The 21,111-nt window shown below is 36.0% G+C and overlaps 1 protein-coding gene and 2 long non-coding RNA genes across 13 annotated transcripts in view; 1 reads left to right on the top strand and 2 right to left on the bottom strand.

Moving 5' to 3' along the window:
* LOC131430906 (endothelial lipase) overlaps positions 1-14,002 on the bottom strand; it is a 43,560-nt gene extending 29,558 nt beyond the window's left edge. For 3 of the 11 annotated variants that reach the window (XM_058596173.1, XM_058596178.1, XM_058596180.1), the window contains exon 1: positions 4,540-4,672. Coding sequence is in view for 2 of the 11 variants with exons in the window: in XM_058596169.1 (XP_058452152.1) it covers positions 13,743-13,797 (55 nt within the window). In the remaining 9 variants the exon portion in view is untranslated. Of the gene's footprint in view, positions 1-4,457; positions 4,674-13,742 lie in introns of those variants that run through there. The other 8 variants (XM_058596169.1, XM_058596168.1, XM_058596172.1 and 5 more) reach the window with 8 other exon arrangements.
* On the bottom strand, positions 2,538-4,344 carry LOC131430909 (uncharacterized). The gene is made up of 2 exons (XR_009229585.1): positions 2,922-4,344; positions 2,538-2,848 (listed from the first exon to the last, which is right to left on the bottom strand). It is a non-coding gene; the product is annotated as an uncharacterized LOC131430909 (long non-coding RNA).
* On the top strand, positions 4,814-5,720 carry LOC131430908 (uncharacterized). The gene is made up of 3 exons (XR_009229584.1): positions 4,814-4,933; positions 5,000-5,352; positions 5,420-5,720. It is a non-coding gene; the product is annotated as an uncharacterized LOC131430908 (long non-coding RNA).
* Positions 14,003-21,111: the final 7,109 nt, after the last annotated feature.

Below are 21,111 nucleotides of genomic sequence, written 5' to 3'. Positions count from 1 at the left end.
CCACTTGTGCAGTTGTTTATTCGTTTTCATTAGTTTGTTTCAAAATGCGTGGACTTTCAGCAGAACAACGTCGAAAAATTGTATACAAATGGTGCACAGAACGCGGACTGTCACTGAGAAAGATAGCAAAAATGGAAGGAGTAAGTGAAAAAGTCGTGCGAAATGCAATCAGGAAGTTCGGACCTTTGAGGATAAACCGAAAACGGGTCGAAAAAAAGGTCCTGCTAACCCTCAGTTGGATAAACGTATACTGAAGGCGTTCGAGCAAAAGAAGGAGGTTTCAGTTCGGGATGTGGCCAAAAAAGTGGGCACTTCGAAGTCAAATGTTCTTCGTGCTAAAGAACGTTTGAATCTTCGAACCTATGAGAAGCAGAAACAACCAAAACGTAGTCCGAAACAAGAAGCATCGATCAGGCCGAGGGTTCGAAAGCTGTACAATACGATTCTTGCTGGAAATTTGAACTGCATAATCATGGACGACGAAACCTACGTGAAACTCGATTACAAATCCTTGCCGGGACCACAATATTATACGGTGCGAGAAGGGCAAGTGTTAAACCAGTCCGAGACATCGATTGATGTCGAAAAATTTGGTAAGAAAGCCATGGTCTGGCAAGCAATTTGTAGCTGTGGTTAGGTTTCGAAACCCTTCATCACCACTGCTTCAATGAACAGCGAAATATACATCAAGGAATGTTTGCAAAAACGAGGATCCTGTTGTCTTCTGGCTAGATCTTGCTTCTTGCCACTACTCGAAATCAACGGTAGAATGGTATACTACCAAAAAAGTCACTTTCGTCCCAAAAGACATAAATCCACCGAATTGCCCACAACTTCAACCAATTAAGGAATTTTGGGTATTAACGAAGGCACATCTTAGGAAACATGTCTCGGCAGCCGAAACCATTCAACAGTTCGAAAAAGATTGGAAATGATTTGCAAAACTTGTCGCCAAGAAGTCTGTACGGAATTTAATGAGGAACGTTCGCAAGAAGGTGCCCCAGCTAGTCTACAATGGCTAAGTAGTAAATGTTGAGAATAATATTCTGTTGTTGTAGTCTTTTGAATTTGGATATCTAACACCTGTGAATTATTTACAGCGAAATCAAAGTGCGTCCATACTTTCTGGGACAGTCTTTAGTCAGTCTAATTGTGACACGAAGTTTTGAGCTCCGCAAGGGCAAAGCCCACAAATGTTCCGTTTACGACTGTCTTTTGTAGGCTCCTGTAGTCATTCAGTCATCGGTACGGAAATACACCTTGACTTGCGAGCTCCCGTTTTAGTGGCCTTTTACGACATGGAGTAGGAAACCAGTTGAACAATTCTTGGTTAAAATAATACCACCGGATGCCACACGGCTTACCTGTTTGGTGGACTTATACCACCAGGACAGATGGACCGTAGTGTTATTCTTAGCCAGGCTGCTCAGAAAGAGAAGTTGACATTGAATATTTCATAGTTGTGTTTCTAACCGATCCGAGTTGGAATTGGTTGTTGCATACGATTCGGAATCCATTTGAATGTCTATACTGAATTCTGAATCAAATTCCAGACGATTTAACTGAGAACTAGTCTATAGTCAAAGGGTCCGAGTTATTTCAGCGAAAGCAATTTCACCGAACGAGTCAAATGTTAAATCTTTCTCCAAATTTGATTAGGTGTATTCTCAGACTTCTGACGAAATCGCTTCCAGCGAAACGATTGTCGACGAAATTAACCGCACCTCTTGTTGAAAATGGGTGTTACATATTCATTTCCGTTGTGTATTAAAAAGCATTCATGGAATTGATCCGGTGTTAAAATGTGTACCCTATTTGTCATAGTTCGCCTATAAATCCTTTTAAAGGCGGATGTTGATAGTTGGCTTGCCTGCGACCACATAACGTTTTTGTATGATTGTCTGCTTTTCTATATACTATCGAGTCTTAAGGATCAAGAGTAAACCAAGTTAACTTGTGTTGGTAATTTGTGTATTACGTACATTTTACTTGGTACGTATGTCATAGATCTATGTATTCATATATGCAGTGCAACGAGTTTATCAAAGTGGCTTGCACGATTGAGTTTCAAACAATCTTTTTTAACAATAATTTATTCTCAAATGAATTTTAAGCCAGACATTTTGGATAAAATATCAGTTTTGATCAAGTTTTAACCAACGTTTGATGGAAAATTGCTTACATTTTATGAATGTAAATTTAAATTCCCTGATAAAAAAGTTAGCAACACTGCTTCAATGCATTTGTACACTCAAAATAATAATCATATTATAGTTACGTGAAAAGTTATGTGAATATTTTCCACCCTACTTTTCACGTAGGTTTTGATGGACTGACATTTAAAAGCTGTTTAATGCATAATCCAGTAAAAGTTACGTGTTTCATAGGTAAAATGTAATGTACTGTTCATATCACATTCATCTATCAGTTCATATCAAATTTAGATACCAAAAAATTACTATTTTATATATTGGTTGAAGTCGAAAGGGAGATTCTAGATAATCTATTAAATTAAATCTATTAAATGAAAAATGCCATGAAATATAAAACATTTATTTCAGAAAATTTTCATATAATTCCAATCGCTTAAAAAGCAACTAATATCGTCGTGGTATCTCAAATCGACAAGCCTCCAGAAATCGTTTATGTTGTCACTGCCATCCAACCGAAGCCGAAGTCGAGATCCAAGAACTCCCACAACACTACCGATGCAGGTTGAAGTCGCATTACATGGTTCCAGTGTCTCTAGCTTTATACCGACGGCCTGTTTGAAGCATTCGGCAGGAGCGGGTAATCTTACGGACTAACGCAGGCGCTCGGTCCAGTTGAACACATGGAAACTTTCATACTGGAATGGTCCGGTCGATGGAGTAAAAAATTGTAATTAAATAACTTTTCTCGCAAATATTTACACTACTTACACTTCGAGGGCCACTGCTCGCCATTTTCAAAATCGAGTTTTTCACACTGGAAATTCACGTAGATTGTTTGACGTTTGGTCAATTCACGTAAACCTTATGTGATGACTATATTCATTTTAGGGGATGTTCGTATAACATTCATTTTCGTCACGTAAAATATTCAATTTGACATTTGAAACCATTCTACGTGATTTTTCAAGTGAATCGAACGTGAATTTTTATTTGAGTGTATTAGATTGCGCTACATAAAATAAACAAAACTAAATATTTTCTGTTACAAAAGCAGTTCGCTTTTCTTGAATTGCAATTTTAGACAGAGTGAACCGATTGGTTTATTTTTCAACCATATGGAAGATTTATTGATTAAAATCAGGAAAAGAAGTTTTTACGCACACATTGTTGACATTACTCATACGCTTGCAAAGAGTCTTGCTCCTTAAGATGATATTTACATGACATGTACAAACGGCTGATTATTTCTCACTGGATTGGCTTTATTCAATGATCTTTAATTTCTTAAAGGCAACAAAGAAATTACAATTTGATCCTAATGAAAAGAAATTACATAATTTGATCCTAATGAATATTTAAAAGCGTGTATGAGTATAACTTCATTAGTAAATCTTTCCATAATTCTAATATAAGCTTAGATTTGAATTTGAATTGGCTTAAGCAAACGAGCCATGAGAATAAAATTACGACATTGACAATTTTGACCTGCACTTCTGACTTTAATAAGCGCGTTTGGAAACTGTACTGCGGATGCATACGCACGTAAAAAAAAAATTATGCAATAAAATACCAGTTTTGATACAGTGCGCAAATTAGCCGAATCATCGTTCTCACTAACGGCAGCTCGCTAGGCGACCGTAAACAGTCGAAACTACGAGCTGCTCACAGAAATCCTTACCACGATCAAGTCGGCAAACAGCCGTTCTCACTCAATACGACCTGATATCACGCAGTATTTCACCACTACCGGCGTTTGATCGTGTATCGTTGGATAAGTAATGGACCTTCAATCAAGGTTTATGTTTTCCCAAGGAATTACAATCACGCTAATTTTTTATCGATCCGGCTTATTTCCAAGCATAACAAATTATTTGTAGAAGACGATGCTAACGAGTTCTGGTAGTTCATTGCCCCGTTTGAGTATTGATGCATCGGCTTGTTTTAATCGTTTTTTCTTGCTTATGCTTTGCGAAACCCTTAACAAAACGGTGTTTGCATGAACATTTGCATGGAAAGGTCATTTTAGCATAGTTGAGAAATGCCACCCTTGCTTCGTCATAAAGGTTTTCATGAAGTTCGTTCTATTGGTTAGGTTTTCTTAATTAATAACTTCAAATCGTTTGCAAACAGAGATATTCGTCAAACCTTTTACAGTTAAAATTTGAGCTAAGGAATGCAACATCCAAGTTGTCTCTCACTTTTGTTTAAAAGTTATTGGTTGGAGAAACCGAAAAACGAAACGAAGAGGGCAATGATCAAAGCGAAAAGACTTGACCAACACAGTACGGCAACAACGGGCTTTACACAATTCGATGGTTACAATTTCGATTTGACAACGATTTCGACACTCCGCTCAAACCTCAGAAGATCGTCCTACAATTATTACCGACGCTATTTGAGATTCACTGATCTTGCGCACCGTCCACAACACAGCAATTTGTACACGTATATTTGCAAAAAAAAATCGCTAAATTTGAAACAGAACAATTGGCGACACAACCGATCGACGCAACACGATCTGATGAACTGATCTGACCGTCAAAGTGATGTTTGTTCAGAAGCCGCGAGCGACTCAAAACTAGTTCAGCCGGCCTTGGCGATGAACCGTGCGCGGCTTCACGCCGGTGTGGTCGCGCTTTGTTAGATATTGTAGTCCGATGCACGGGTGAAAACACTTACAAAGATGATAACTTCCCGTACAGGTAGAACTCGATTGTGTAGGCAATGTTTTTTTTTAATTTTCCCATGAAAAGGTTGGGTAAGATCCGTTTAAATGTGATGTGTGTAGTATCATTTCTACTATTGGATTTTGTGATTTCTTCAGTTGTGAACATCTAATCCAACAGGGACAAGAAGAAATGGAGAGCGATCCACAAAGCATTCGTACCTTGACTGGCTGGCGACGAGCAGCCATGGCCCTAGTTATATGGAGACGTATGTTTGGTACAGCAAAGGGCACCCCAGAACTATAGCTGCTAGGCAAGGTATGTAAATTGAGAAAATGGAATCGAGCCAAGAACAGAAACGCGCTGAACTTTCTTTCATGTATCACGAAAATACGAACTACTCGCACAACATGTTGGAAAATTGTTGAATGTGACCGAATCAACTGATACAGACAACGATTTGATTTGGATATGCGACAATTTTTTTACGGAAATTTTCGGTAGTCATCAGAATAACCGATTTCTCAGGAAATGTAATTTATTTTACTAAATTTTATAAACTATTTCCAAACGATCAGTTTCACACAAGCTATATTACAGATTTTTTCAAACCAAAAGGTAAAGTTGAATAATCGCTGATTACGGTAAAATACACTTCCAATCGCCCGATTTCGGTGAACTCGATACACACGGAACCTCTCACGATCGCGAAACAACCAAAATATTTGTTGATTATCTGAATTTGATTGGTTGAAATTTGGTAAAACTAATCGATTGTTGTGTTTTCTAAACTGTCATTTTTGTTTTTCGATCAACAGAAACGATGGTTGAAACAACAAATTTTTTGGTTGAAAAAAAGACCTATCAATTTCAATAAACATAATAATAATAAGTTACAACAACCGATCTTGTTTTTGATTTAACAGTTATGTGAGTTGAAAAACAAATCGGTTTTAGTTGTTTTAGATTAGTTATTTCAACTTAAGCAAAATTGTTGATTTTGAATGACAATAAAATATTCCTTATTGATATATGTTCTGATTTTTTAAATGAAAATTCGATATGTTAAGATATATAAAAAATATGTAATATTTAATATAAATAATATATTATATTATGACGGTATAAATAAAAGTTAATGTTGCTGCAGTAACAACATAATAGCAAAATAGACTAGAAACACGGTTTTTATTCACTGAAGTAATGATTGTTGATTTTTTGGAAAGTAACGCATCAAATTAATTGATTTCTATGATGGTAACTGATTTGCGAAAAACTAGTATATCAATTCAAAGTCCAATGGGATCCTGTGTTGCTAAAATTTATTTTTAATTTTTAGTTTTCGGTAAAGGATCACACTCATATCCTATCAAGCCAAGTATTATTTTTAATGAAGCAGAAAAATGATATTACCTTCCATCTATCGGTATGATAAAACCTTTCTCAGCCCTTGCTTTATATTAAATGAATTATTCATTGAAACAATTTTTATTTTTGTTTTTAATATACTGTCTTTTAGTAGTGCTGGTGTCAACGAAACTTTCTAATTGTGACCACTATATTTCTTACGAACAAAAAGTCGAACCGAATGCACTGATTTTTATTTTTTGAGTCATTGCAATTTACAGTTTCAACAGATTATATGAATGAATATTAAACATTTTCAATTTAATCACTTTGTTCATACAATGTTTGTACATGACTTGAAGATAACATGATGCTCATTCATTAACGTGCATTTCACGATGGAGAATCAAGTTGATTTTAAGACCAAAATTCAAACGCATACAATTCACTGGGTTCTAATTTTGGTTAAACACGTTTTGTTAATTGCAATATCTCTAACGTCTATCAGTTCTGTGCACAGCACTACTTTATATCAATCGTTTCTTCTTGTAACACCAGAGCAGTAAAGATGTAGCTAATTTATCATCGCATTAATATTCTGACAACTAGTGTTATGATAAACATTAATTTACTATCATTCAAAACTTACTCTTCACGAGTTTTACAAACGTATAATAAGCGAACTTCGCGTTTGAATTTCAACTAAAGTAAGTAATGGTTGATTTTCCATTGCGATTTTTGTTTTGCTTTGTGCTGTTTTTGACATTAGACAGCATTAAAAACAACATATTTTTCAACTACTTCAATATGTGCAAATCAAATAGCAAATTGGTTACAACAAAAACAACTTGTCCCCGAGCACACATTAGGATAACATTGGCACACGTATAACTTAATTCTCAGTCTCTAAATTGTTATTTTTTTTTAAACAAGGGAATAAGTGTATTAAAAAATTGCAATTGTAGAAAATTAAGACTGGTTGTAGCAATTCGAAAAATCATTACTGATTTAACATAATAATTAATTTTACAGTTTTATCCGTATGTTTAAATCATTGAGCTCACCGAAGAGTTTAATAGCTTTTGACAGGTTATAAAAAATATATGTATTCTAGAACGTTTGATGGCAGTTAGAAAGACTGGATCGGGGGAAAATTGAAAGCTGAAAATAGAGATAACGTCGGAAACAATGTCCAGGAAGCAATCATCAACCAGGAAATTTATGTGCAGAAATGTTCCTTCTCTCAAACAATACAAGTATTTTGTTCTGATTTAGTAGGAATTAGTATTTTGCCATTACAAAATGAAAGGTCACGAAGTAGATATGTGATGAACATATTAGAAAGAATAAAAAGCTAAAGTTTGCCAAAAAATGCATGATTTCGCTGGTAACTTGCACATATGGAAAGCACTCCGTTTGTGACAACCGGGATGATCAACTTCCACTTCAAAGGTCACACAATTGTTGGCCGAATTTGGCTTCGTGCCATCGTTCGAATGATGTTATGAAGTGGTACAAGGCTAATGAGGATAACTTCGTGGACTTCAACCTCCAGAACGAACTGAAATTACGAACAATTAAAAAGTACTGGGCCACTCTGAAGCAGGCGCTGTGGAAAAATCCTAAGGAGTAAAATCGGAGGAAGATATGAAGAAAATACATGAATTTCCAAGCAAAAAATGTTGGTCCCAACGATGTACAAGACCTTAAGAGTAGCGTTAAGTGTTCGTGCTAGGTATTGAAGTTGAATAAAACGAACATGGAAAAAGTTTGATAATATCTCTGATTTCATTCTCTGAAATTTTGGAGATGATCGGTTTTCTTGTGATGCAATTTGATTCCGTACATACGGACATAGCGGCATAACAGTTCAATATGGCTGCGACGCACTAATGAGTCGAAGACAAACCATAAAGTATACTTTAATTCTAATTTATAGTCTCCCATATGATAAATATATTCAACTACGTTACATCGTGGCAAATTCCAAAGAGGCTAATAGAAAAGAAATATTTATTGCAATAGGCACTTATGTTCTACTAAATGATTGGTTACAACAACAACCTTTTTGATATCATAAGAAAGAAATGGTAGTATGTCATTGTTCAGTTGTAGTTTTTAATTACCCGTTTGGGGTGTATGTCATTGCTCGATTGGTGTGGATGTCATTGCTACACTGCCAGCAAGATAAATCAAAAATGACAGTTAAGAATAAAAGCCTGTTTTAACCTGTTTTAATGATGCCTTTCTTATATCAATCATACTATCACATATAATACTGTAGTATTCTTCAATATAATTTTCATCGATTCTTGAAAGAATAACCGAAATCAGTTTGTTTGACCGTCTACTGATAAAAACTATCAATTGGAGAAGACTTTAGGTCGATCTAGAAAATTTTGCACGGTTTTCGCCCTTTTCAGAGATGGTATAAATTTTTTAACACTTTACCCTATATTTCCGGAATCGGAAGTCGGATCCGGATGAAATTCAGGAATTCCGTATGAGACCACAGGACCTTTCATTTGAATCTAAGTTTGTGAAATTCGGTCGCGCCATCAATGCGAAAAGTAAGAACACATATTTTCATTATGTGGCACATTTTACCCCATAACTCCGGAACAAAAAGTCAGATCTAAATGATCCGAAATACCACTTTGGCTAAGGCTAAGTGTTTATTTTATTCACATGATCATATGTACAAGAATGTACATAATAGTAAGTTAATCTCCTCAACGATTGATTGTTATTCACTCTACTTAAGATTATAGCAGTTTTATCTAATTTATGGTAATGGACTGTCGTAGTTACCTGAAAGGAGAAATAAAAATTTGCCACAAAAATCGTTCATGATTCTTCACTTAATATACAAACGGGTGGATACATGAATTGGTTAAATGCGACTTAGTTTGGGAATCTAGTCCAAGTATTTTTGCATTAGCATTAGCATTAGAGACCGCCCGTGTGTTGCTACTCCGTTATTGATCTGGACCAATTGAGATTGCAAAATGATTTTTTGAAGTAACATGTTTTAGAATAACACATTGTTTCACACTGTGCAAACTGTATTGAACCATGCATGCTGATCAATACCGACGCCGGCCACGTCCGAATGCAGATCTACTTGGGAGGAAAAGGATTGTTAGTTCGATGCATGTTGCTACTAAGAACCGAGGAATCCTCTGCATTCCCACATGCATCACAGGAGAGGATACTTTGTTAGTAAATGTTTTAATAATGTTATCATGTGTTTATTGCTCTGGGTAGCCGGCTACCAAGAATGTTTTAAAGTATTATCGTTTTATGTGTTACTTTGTGCTGGCAATATAATGCACGAAACAGCCAATCTCCGAAATTGACAAAACTCCGGACAACCGGCTGTCGAGTATGCAGTCACTCGTTTATGCATCTACCTTTCGCGTTTTTTTTAGTCATGCAAAAAAAACACATGTGGATTGATAAAAAAAAAAGGTATCATCTCACTGCTAGGTGGATTAAGTACGTTTTTATAAATGAAACTACTTGATACAAAATAAACGAGCGAATACGATTTAAACAAAAAAGTTGATTCATTGCATTGAAATATTCTAAACAGTTATTATAAAATCATTTTAAATCACCAAACAAAGGTCAACAGATTTCACACGCGTCTTGATTCTTTATTATTTCCGCTTTATTATTTTAATTATTTATTAAAATTATTAATTGGTTATATTAGTTGATCTGGGCAGCCGGCTACCGAGAAAAATATTAATTTACTGTTTGAAATATTAATATCAAATGTTTTTTACTATGTATTCAAAATACCGATATATGTTACCTCTGTTATTAACTTTGTAATATAAACGGATTTGCGCAATGGTTGAATTTTATCATTCATTTTATAATCCTGAAAGACAATCAATAACATGGAAGAAGAAATCATTCCTAATAAAACTTTTCTCCGAAGCTAGACGGAAATTGATAGTGCCAGTTCGGCAGCTACTTCTATGCTTTCCAGAATCAAGTATTGATGAGTCATATAATAAACCAGTGAAATTTCAGCATTATTTAAATTATTTTCCACCCGGGTTGGCGGTTCAATGCATAGGTCGCTGGACTTACAAGCCAGTTGTCGTATGTTCAATCCCCAACCTGAAAGGATTCTTAGTGTCAGTAGGAACGTAGCATTACCTGTGCAATAATTCTGTACGCTAAGGATCGGCTGCAAAGTCTGCTGAAACGGAAAGACCAAGTTCCACAAAAGGAATGCAATGCCAGGACTTTGTTTGTGAGACTTCATCGAGTGAGACTGATAAAAGAGCTTTTTCTTATATATTTAAATTTGAGCATTGTTTATTGCCAAGTATAACCAATTATTTTTCTTTTTTTGGCAAAAATCAGAAAGTGTATTTATTGATAAACAAATTGATGTATAATTAAAGTCATAAAATCACACAAACACTTATGAAGTTATGCTATTTTTTTCGTCAATAGTAAGTATGACCTAGCATGTGTGTTTGCAAGATATTTTTTTTATGGATTCGGTAAAAATTTTATGACGATTCCTGCTGGAAGACTTGCAGAAAGCTTTATTCTGATTAGTGTCAGTTTGACTTGTACAATACTTAATTTTGATTATTCATCGGCTGAAACATTGTTGTTAATCAAAAAGTTAGCTCACTTAGATAAAACAATGCGCATCTCCCACGCATAGTTAGAACGCCAGTAATTAAATATTTCGGTAGTAACATGTGATTAAGGCATATCATACGATAGGTCCTTGCGAATGTTACAAAATATAATTCTCATTGCTCGGCTCTACAACCTCCATTTACACAATAATCGATATAATCTTGTAGATAGAAGCCCAATCTACGAAATTATTCACAATATGCTTGAATTCCATATTTAAAACTTGAGTAATTAGCATTATTTTTCGAAACATTCAAAAGGGCCTATCGCACGATATGCCCTAATCACCGATTTAGCTAGTTTTACACACTCTGAATAAAGTATGAATAATAAGGTATAATCAGCACTCAGTCTTACGTCTCCAGCAACAGGTATTACAACGCAAGTATTGCGAGATATAATAAACCGGAAAGTTAAAAGAATTTAAATTCAAGATCGTTTTTCCCAAATAATATAGCTGCCGGGTGAGGGATGCATCCGAGGAGGTAATTATTGTGCCGACAACGATTTCTAACGTTGCTTAAAGAAAAATTCTCTTAAACGTAATGTTTTTTTAGCCTCTTAAGCACTTAAACACCACAAGTAGTTAGTGTTTTATACGAGCCTCCAGTTAATGATTTTTACGAGAACCCCATCTAGTGAGGGCCCGCAATAGCCGAATAATATGGATGATAATATGTGTGATGCACTTGCTTAGTAATGAACACAGTACCAGCCTAGATGCCGTGTTGAATCCGACGGGAAAAAATGAACCAAGAATAGATCCACTGGGTTCCTGCTTCCATGTCGTAAAAGGCGACAATTGCAAGAGTTTCTTTTTCCTTTCAGTTATCAGATATTTTCAATGTTTCACTTCTGATTACTCTATTTTACTAAATTATCTCTTCATTCAACCTATCAATTTCCGTCTAGCTTCGAAGAAAAGTTTTATTTGGAATGCTTTCTTCTTCCATGTTTTTGATTGTCTTTCAGGAATATAAATTGAATGATAAAAATCAACTATTGCGCAAATCCGTTAATATTACAAAGTTAATAACAGAGATAACATATATCGATATATTGAATACATAGTAAAAAAAACACTTGATATTAATATTTCAAACAATAAATTAATATTTTTCTCGGTAGCCGGCTGCCCAGATCAACCAATGTAACCAATTAATAATTTTAATAAATAAATAAAATAATCAAGCGGAAATAATACAGAATCAAGACGGGCGTGAAATCTGTTGACTTTTTTTTGGTGATATTAAATGATTTTATTACAACTGTTCAGAATATGTCAATATGCAATGAATCAACTATTTTGTCTAAATCCTTTTCACTCGTATATTTTGTATCACGAAATTTCATTTATAAAGAGATATGAAATTTCGAATAAGAGCTGTGAATCAAGACTTCCCGGAACTTCAATATCGGATATTGTTGAAACGTTCACTCGGGAAGTCTAGTGAGTTTAGTGCTGCATCCGAGCATCTTGAAACCGGTAGCGGGCGAATACTACCAATACTGAAATTTTTACTAACAAATATCCTTTTCCCGTGACACTTGTGGAGTGCGCAGTAGTATATACGGCCTCTAGTAACAACAAGTGTTGGACTAACATCCCTTCCCAATCCTTAGACGATCTCCGTTCGGGCCTGGCCGGTGCCGGTACTGATCAATGAATTCTGGGGTTACCAGAAGATGTTCATTGAAGGATGATTTACCAGTCCCAGGTTGAATCATCTAGAAATTCCCTGTAAAATTTCAGCTAATCCCGATCAGTAACGGAGTAGCAACCAGGGTTGGTCGCTCAAGCTCAAGCTCAAGACGTGTGACACGGTACAATCCATATAACAAGTAGGGCAATTGTACCAACAGTCAACTCATTAGCCAAGCCACCAGATTGTGGATTACTCAGTCTGCAATCAACGGATTGGACGCCTGTATTATTAGTAGCTAGTTCGAGGCAAAATGTGCGATAAAGGTAAATTATCAGATCTAAAGTCTACCACAGGATCGTATTTCAGTTATTTGTTCTCTCAATATCCGGTAATCAATGTCGTTGGACTAAAGTAATAAAGAGCAGTAATAAGATATGAATATAGCACATACATTATAATCGAAAAAAAACTAAGGAATTATCCTACATCAACGAGTTCAACACTGAAAAAGAATGCAATCATGCAAATTGCTTGCCGTATGTCAAAAAATCACAGGGAAAGATGACAAGGAAAATTCCATAACTTTTCGAATGAGCTAGAGCACGTTAGTTTGAATGGACAGAAGTCTAAATTTACCAGCTAGAGAATAAGTGTCCGCTGATTAACTTATTTTGTAAATCTGATATAAAGCCGCCAACCATACGATCAAGAATTTTATTCGATGCTAAAACTGTTCATAAATTCTTTTATTCGTAATGTTCAGTTGAATATTACTAAATTAAACATATTTTTTGTTCGTTTATTGTGTATCACTGCGACTTTGTATTTCACTACGACTTACGAAAGTATATCGTTGTTTTACCCGATTGTACTTTAAACTACTTGCCACTGAAACGTAACTGTATTGAGTTCACCTCGAGTTCAACCCGCGAAATCATTTTCAATTAAAGCTTGACATCAACATTTGCCGAGTGCAGACTCCAAAAAGCAAACTCGATGATACATCGATGAGTATTTTAGTTTCGGCAAGTGAATGAATCAATTCAACTAGCACGATTCATGCCATGTGAAGAGTCTCAGAGTGAAGACTTTCCATGAACAAACCGACGATTTTATTTGTCTTCGTGTATTGAAATGTTTCTGGAGTGCTCAAACAAGCAATAACACAGCACACACATTTCTCTAGCGTTCGTTATCGTGAAGTCTAACCAATTGTTAGCACGATCGTTACGTAAGGATTCCTTCTATATACGTACCAAGGGTCAGAATAAGACCCGATGTGATTACGACTACTGTTCTTGTTGTTCCCATTATCACTGTAAATAACAAACTACTGAATCACAAACAAAAAACAGTCGGCAATAGTTTCGCCTTGAGTTTCTCACTACACTCACGAGGCTCATCGAACGCGTGAACGCAACCACTCTAAACCCGAAAATATCTTGGCACAATGGTGAAATCCCAACGAAACTGCAACCGGTCGAGTCTACTGCCTCACTTGTAGACCGAGACAAGACAACTGTTATCATCTGCTTTTTTCTGTTATATACTAAACCGTAAAAATGTAACTACCGGAATATAATCCCCTACAAGCGTACACAGTTTTCCATGAATAATCACTGGCGTCGGTTGCGAATTTTTAGTTTTCGAAGGAAAATGAAAGATAATCAAATCGATATAAATTTTTATTCAGACAGATTATCATAAATGCACAACATTTGAAATTAACTAATAAATTTTAAATCCACACGATTTTATCTGTGATTCCAACACTAATCGTAATCCGAACCTGTTAAATCAATACGAAATCGGTGTATGTTGTGATGCTCGGTGAGATTATATAACTGCAAACTGTGACGTCGCTAGCGCAAAAACGGCATCCTTTCCGCTTGCTGCCCTCGGCATCAACGATGAATTACCACTCGCAAACCTTTATGAATGCTTGCAGTCATTCGCTTCAGTGATACCTATTCTCTTTTCTTCGTAATGACAACGAGCTGCCCGGCAAACCGAAGACGATTCGAGTATGTCTGGCACACTGAAAATAGGTTGATTGTGTTCGCCTTGCTGTCATTAAATTTTATTCATTTTCCAGCCCACTGTGATAAGGCTTGCATTCAAGATGTGATATTTAAGTCGATTAGAATTTTTCCATGATTCATTCATTCGTAAATGATGCACGCCTGAGTTGATTTCAATGCCAATGTGAGCAATCTCTGGTGATTGATTGGGTCAACGCACTTCTTTGAATAAGTTCAGATTAAGGAGTTAACACATGGATCAATAAGTCCCGAGACTAACAATGGAAACAAGATTTTTTTTGCAAATTTTTTTTTATTCAGCAACATAATCACCTTTTAGGGTGATACAATGGTTCCACCGTTTTTCCAATTTTTCAATACCATGTTTATAAAAAAAATTATTTTTCGCTTCAAAATAAGCTTCAGTTTCAGCGATGACCTCCTCATTTGAGCCAAATCTTTTTCCCTGGAGCGTTTTTTTTAAGATCAGCAAAGAGCCAGTAGTCACTGGGGGCTAAATCTGGCGAGTATGGGGGATGGGCAAGCAGATCAAAGCCCAATTCGTTCAATTTCGCCATTGTTTTCATCGATTTGTGGCAGGGTGCATTGCAGCAATCGCGGCACCCACATTGAAAAAACCTTTTTCATGCTCAATTTTTCATGAAGGATAGTAAATACACTTCCACATGATATCTGTGTCATCTCAGCAATCTCACGGAGCTTCACTTAACGATCTTTCATTATAATTTTTGTCACTTCACTCACATTTTCCGGTGTAACGGCTTCCACAGGTCTACCCGAGCGTTCCGCGTCATTTGTGTCGGTACGACCACGTTTAAACTCGGCGAACCACCGACAAATCGTTGCTTTTGATGCACAAGAGTGTTTTTACCTATTAAAAAACAATGTTTTATCAAAACACGAAACTCGGTTTTTCCATTTTTTAAACAAACTACAAAACGACTTTACTCCAACCTCGATAACTCAGCTGTTTCTGGTCGGATCGACTTGAAATTTTGACCCGTTTCAAGCAAAGGTTAGTACTCTAGAAAGACGTGGTAACTGGTTTACTACGAGCGCCATCTCTGCTTTAGTCTCGGGACTTATTGATCCATGTGTTATAAGGTTATGGAGAGTGATTAGCAAAAAAATACCAATACGGTTATTCGTTACGCTAAAAGAATAATTTATAATTATTATTCGTTACGCTTAAAGAATAATTTATAAAAGTATATGAAAAATATGCGGGGAATATTTTGTAACTTGAAAGTACAAACACCTCTTTTTAATCCACCTAGTAGATTGATAATCCATTTCTATTGTCATTCATATAGTTTCATTAAAACTTTTTTTTTCATTAGGATAATTTCTGATATGAATTCGGGCTGATTTTCAATACTAATTCATTTTGATTGTTTCGGTTAATTCACAAAAGTGAGACAAATGCCAAAACGAAGCGAATAAAAATATACACGATTTTTCGGCTACGTCATTTATTCGATTTTTTCATCGGAACTGAAAGTATCGGGAATTTAATCTCCGAACTTGATGTTCAGCCATCTCTGAGAAAATTCAACGGAGGGAAAAGTTTCGTTTTGTTGGTTACGCCATTTACACCATTATACAGTGTTGGTGAGTGCCGAAAATTTGACAGAAGCTGCTCGATATTTATCAATATTGTATACAACATTTTCAATCCGGTAGAAGATGCTACAAGAACTCGAGTCTCTCAATGCATGAACCGCGAAAGAATTTTTCTACATTTCTTCGCTCCACTTCATACTCTGAGTATTCCACGGCCCTTAAAAGTAATCTGTATGAAATGTTCAAAACGCCGAATGTAACAATGAGGGATTCTCTTTGTTTACTTTCTCTTTCGATTATTACGGTACTGTTAGCAATCCTTCACTCCAATTATTTACCGATATTAATAACTAAAACTATCATCTTTGAATCTGCACTGAAGAAATTACCGAAAAAAGCAGGAATGTTTCGCAATAATCGAAAGAGAAAGCAAAAATAATCTCTCATTTTGAATAAAAAAAAATCTCTCATTGTTACATTCGTCGCTTTGAACATTTTATACAGAAATACAGTCTGATAATGATTGGTGCTGTGTGGAATTTACCAAGAGAGAATCGCAAGTTGACAATTATCGCAAAAAATCGATTCGATGATTCGACTTGATGATTCTCATACTAGGTTGCAATATTCCAACCCCCTTGTGTGGAGAATTCACATACATTTTCATAGACAAAACTTATACAAAGGTTATATGCACATAGTTAAAATAAGCGGCAATAGTAAAATGATTCTATCGCAATTATCCACTGCCCACACAGAATCGGATCGCGAAACGAGAATAAGCGACCGTTTGTTGCTTCAGAGAGAATCCCCACAGCTGCGAGCTAACCTTTGATTCTCAGACAGGTCATCGAGAGCGCACTGGTGTCTATTCTTTGTTAAATGAACCATGCCGGTTTTTTGTTGCTGCGATGATATCCGTCTCTCTTTGATGGCACTGATTGAATCGTGTGAAGAGTTGCTAGTGAGCGTTCTTTGAGCTTGAGCTTGAGCGACCACCTCTGGTTGCTACTCCGTTACTGATCGGGATTAGCTGAAATTGTACAGGGAGTTTCTAGATGATCCGACCTAGGACTGGTAAATCATTCTTCAATGTACATCTTCTGGTAACCCCAGAATTCATTGATCAGTACCGGCGCCGGCCAGGCCTGAACGTAGATTGTCTAAGGAATGGGAAAGGATGTTAGTCCAACACTTATTGTTACTAGAGGCCGTATATACTACTGCGCACTCCACAAGTGTCACGGGAGAAGGATATTTCGCGCTCGACTCAGTATGTTTCGGGTTCAAGATGCTCGGATGCACCACTAAACTCACTGACTTCCCGAGTGAACGTTTCAACAATAACCCGATATTGAAGTCCCGGGAAGTCTTAATTCACATCTCTTATTCGAGGAAACTGAAAAAAATTTGCAATACTATCGCGTAAGAAATAAAAACTTCCCTATTTTTTTATAAATGAAATTACGTAATACAAAATAAACGAGTGAATAGGATTTAGACAAAATAGTTGATTCTTTGCATTAACATATTCATCATAACAGTTGTCATAAAATCATTTTAAATCACCAATTGAAGTTCAACAGATTTCACGCGCGTCTTGATTTTTTATTATTTCCACTTTTTTATTTTAATTGTTTATTAAAATTATAAATTGGTTGTATTGGTTGATCTGGGCGCGTCTTGATTTTTTATTATTTCCACTTTTTTATTTTAATTATTTATTAAAATTATAAATTGGTTATATTGGTTGATCTGGGCAGCCGGCTACCGAGAAAAATATTAGTTTATTGTTTGAAATATTAATATCAAGTGTTTTTTGTACTATGTATTCAATAACGGATATATGTTATCCGACGACACGACCAGGCACTCCGAAGAAAAATCTGCATTAAAGCTGTTCGCTAACGATTCACCGCCAGTTACCACAAATCTAGCGACCCCTTGTAAATGATAAAAATAATCTTCTCGAGCAACACTGTTTAGGTTGCTATGGACAAGTTACCAAGGAACCCCAAAACAAATAAACATGTTTTGAAAGCGGTGGAATAGTTCTATTAGTGTTAAACTTTGTCCAAATTAACCAGAAATGCATTTAAATGAACTCGATTTTCGGAATTTAATCGAAACTATGGATGAAACCAACGAACGAGGACAATGATCTGCTTCCAGCGATTCATCCGTACACTTCAACTGCTAGCTTTTCTGGGCAGTAGGATTCGGTGTAATATGCCGGTGTCAAAATTGTTTTGTGTCGATTGATTGCGCAGCAGTGGAAACAGTATTTCACCTTGTTGGCCACTATTCGAGGATTACTAGTGGAATTCCACAAAGAAATCATTTTACCGTACGTTATGCAGGTACCGCAGAGCACTAGCCTCGCTCAGCTCGTTGTCGGTCATTTCCATGTCTTCCACGTTGGTTTGCGCTGAGCTGTTATCACACAACGGTTTCAAGTCAGCAGTGAATTATGCATCCCAATGTCCCTAAGACCTGAATTTTGAACTTGGCTTTATAAAAGACATAACTCATACTCTTCAATTTTTACATTACGCTCGAGGCAGGTAAATCCATTAAAATGTTCCGTAATATAATAACCGATCTGAAATTTATTTTGTTTACATTCATTTCGCCTTCGATATGCAGTAACCATGGTTATGGTGACTGTTATTCAAAATCAATGATTATATCAACTTGTGCTGCCAGTTTAAAAAAAATCACTAGCGTTTTCGATTTGACATTTCCAGTCACTGAGAGGTAGTTAAATTTACGATACAGTTTTGATAGACGAGTGGCAGGTCGTGTCGTCGTGTTATCTCTGTTATTAACTTTGTAATATCAACGGATTTGCGCAATAGTTGATTTTTATCATTCAATTTATAATCATGAAAGGAAGAAAAAAAAACAAATAAAACCTTCCTCCGAAGCTAGACAGAAATTGATAGGTTGAATGAAGAGATAATTTAGTAAAATAGAGTAATCAGAAATGAAACATTGAAAATATCTGATAACTGAAAGGAAAAAGAAACTCCTGCAATTGTCGCCTTTTACGACATGGAAGCAGGAACCCAGTGGATCTATTTTTGGTTCATTTTTTTCCGCCGGATTCCACGCGGCATCTAGGCTAGTACTGTCCGGAAAGAGATAATAGGTACTATCAATCTCCTAGTGGACCCTAGCCCCGTCGAGTTGCTAGTGAGCGTTCTTTGATACGATAAAAGTCATCCTTGCCATTATATCTGTAAAACCAAAAGTGACAGCTTCTTCGATCTTCGAACTAAATTCGCACCTCAAGATTAGCTTTCAAACGAGCCTGAGCTTGTAAAAATCGTTTTAGTCATCTCGAGAAAATTGAACGGAGAGCAAAAACTGCCTTTTTGTCGGTTATGTCACTTATACTTTTATATCTCTGGAGCCGCCAATTGATCGTCTAACTAGATTCATATCCGAATTGTTTAATTTAAAACGAGTCTAGGACTGTTAAAATCGGCTCAGTCATCTTCGAGAAAAGAGACATTTTTCGTTCTCACTGAGCTGTTGCACTATTCGCACAACACTAACAGCAGCTCTATTACTTTGCTATTGAGAGAGAGAGACTAAAACGTATCGCAAGAAGTTTCTCGCTGCTTGAAAGTACGCGTAGAACTTTTGGCAACTTTAATGTACAGAACATGTTCAGAGCGAACTTTTTGTCTGAGCAGCAGCAGACACTTAGGATTTTTCCAGGGCACATTTTTACATTCGATTCCGGTACCTCAGTGTAACCTAACATTTATTGGGTTGGCCAAGTTGTATATTCTGCGAAAAGCAATGTGCACTTTGAAATATACATCGGAGAGCCAAGTGTCATATACCAATCGACTCAACTCGACGAACTGAGGAAATGTCCGTGTGTGAGTCTGTATGTGTGTTGTTAATAAGGAGAACAAAATTTCATAGATGACTGGGCCGATTTTGATCAAACTAGTCCCAAATTAAAGGTCTTTTCGGTGGCCTGAGCGCTATTGAATGTTTCTGAGATCAAAATGTTTTCGTTTCGAGTTTTATGCCAAAATTTTCAGTTTTTTATGGTTGGAAGAAAAATGAAACACGATTCTTAATAGCGTTGAATGCAATTATTTCTAAACACCAAATAGACTGTGTACATTTTACTTTTCATACCATTTTGATTCGATTCGATTTTATCACGGTTCGTTTTTGGCAACATAATGGTTCGAATATTAATAGATAATAGAAAGATGGCAGGATTTTCGAATTCAAAATAATACCATATTTATATTACAGCTTACAGGAATAATTTCTGGAATACGGGCAAAAATTCATTGCCGGTAGCATGATTAAAAATCATGAAATCATGAATCATGACTATCATGAATAAAAAGTCATGATTTCATGAGCAAAATGATTGGTATTATGAACATAAACGCATCTTTCATGAACATTTTCATGATATCAATCATTTTGCTTATGAAATTCCATGAGTTCATGATTTCATGATTAATAAACTATGGTACCGGTAATAGATTTTGACCCGTAAAGAACATAACATCCATATACCATTCGAGTCAGTTCATCGAGATCGGTAAATGTGTATGTGTGTGTGACAAATAATTTCAGTCAATTTTCTCGGAAATGGCTTAATCGTATTCCACAGACTTAGATTCATGTGAAAAAGTCTTAATATTCAGTAAAAACTTCTTGTTTTTAATCAGATCAGACTTTTTCAGAAGATACAGGGTGATCATTGTAATAATGTTATTTTTAAATAGATTAATCGGATTTGTCGGATTTGCAGATTTTGATAGTCGATGACCAGATTAACCACCATGACCAAATAAATTTAACTGACTTTGGCTATCCCGATTTCCGAAATCCGGTTCCGAGGAATCGAGGAACTCAATCGTTTTCCTAAAGAAGGCCAAAACAAACTTCATAAACAAAAATTCAAATGGAAAAAAATACTTATGGTCCCATACAAAATCAATGTATTTTATCTGATTCCGACTTGAGCTGACATGAT

This window comes from Malaya genurostris, chromosome 2, assembly GCF_030247185.1.
Source record: "Malaya genurostris strain Urasoe2022 chromosome 2, Malgen_1.1, whole genome shotgun sequence".
Taxonomy (NCBI): domain Eukaryota; kingdom Metazoa; phylum Arthropoda; class Insecta; order Diptera; family Culicidae; genus Malaya; species Malaya genurostris.
The sequence above is the reverse complement of the archived record's forward strand: the minus strand, read 5'-3'. Positions and strand labels throughout refer to the sequence as shown.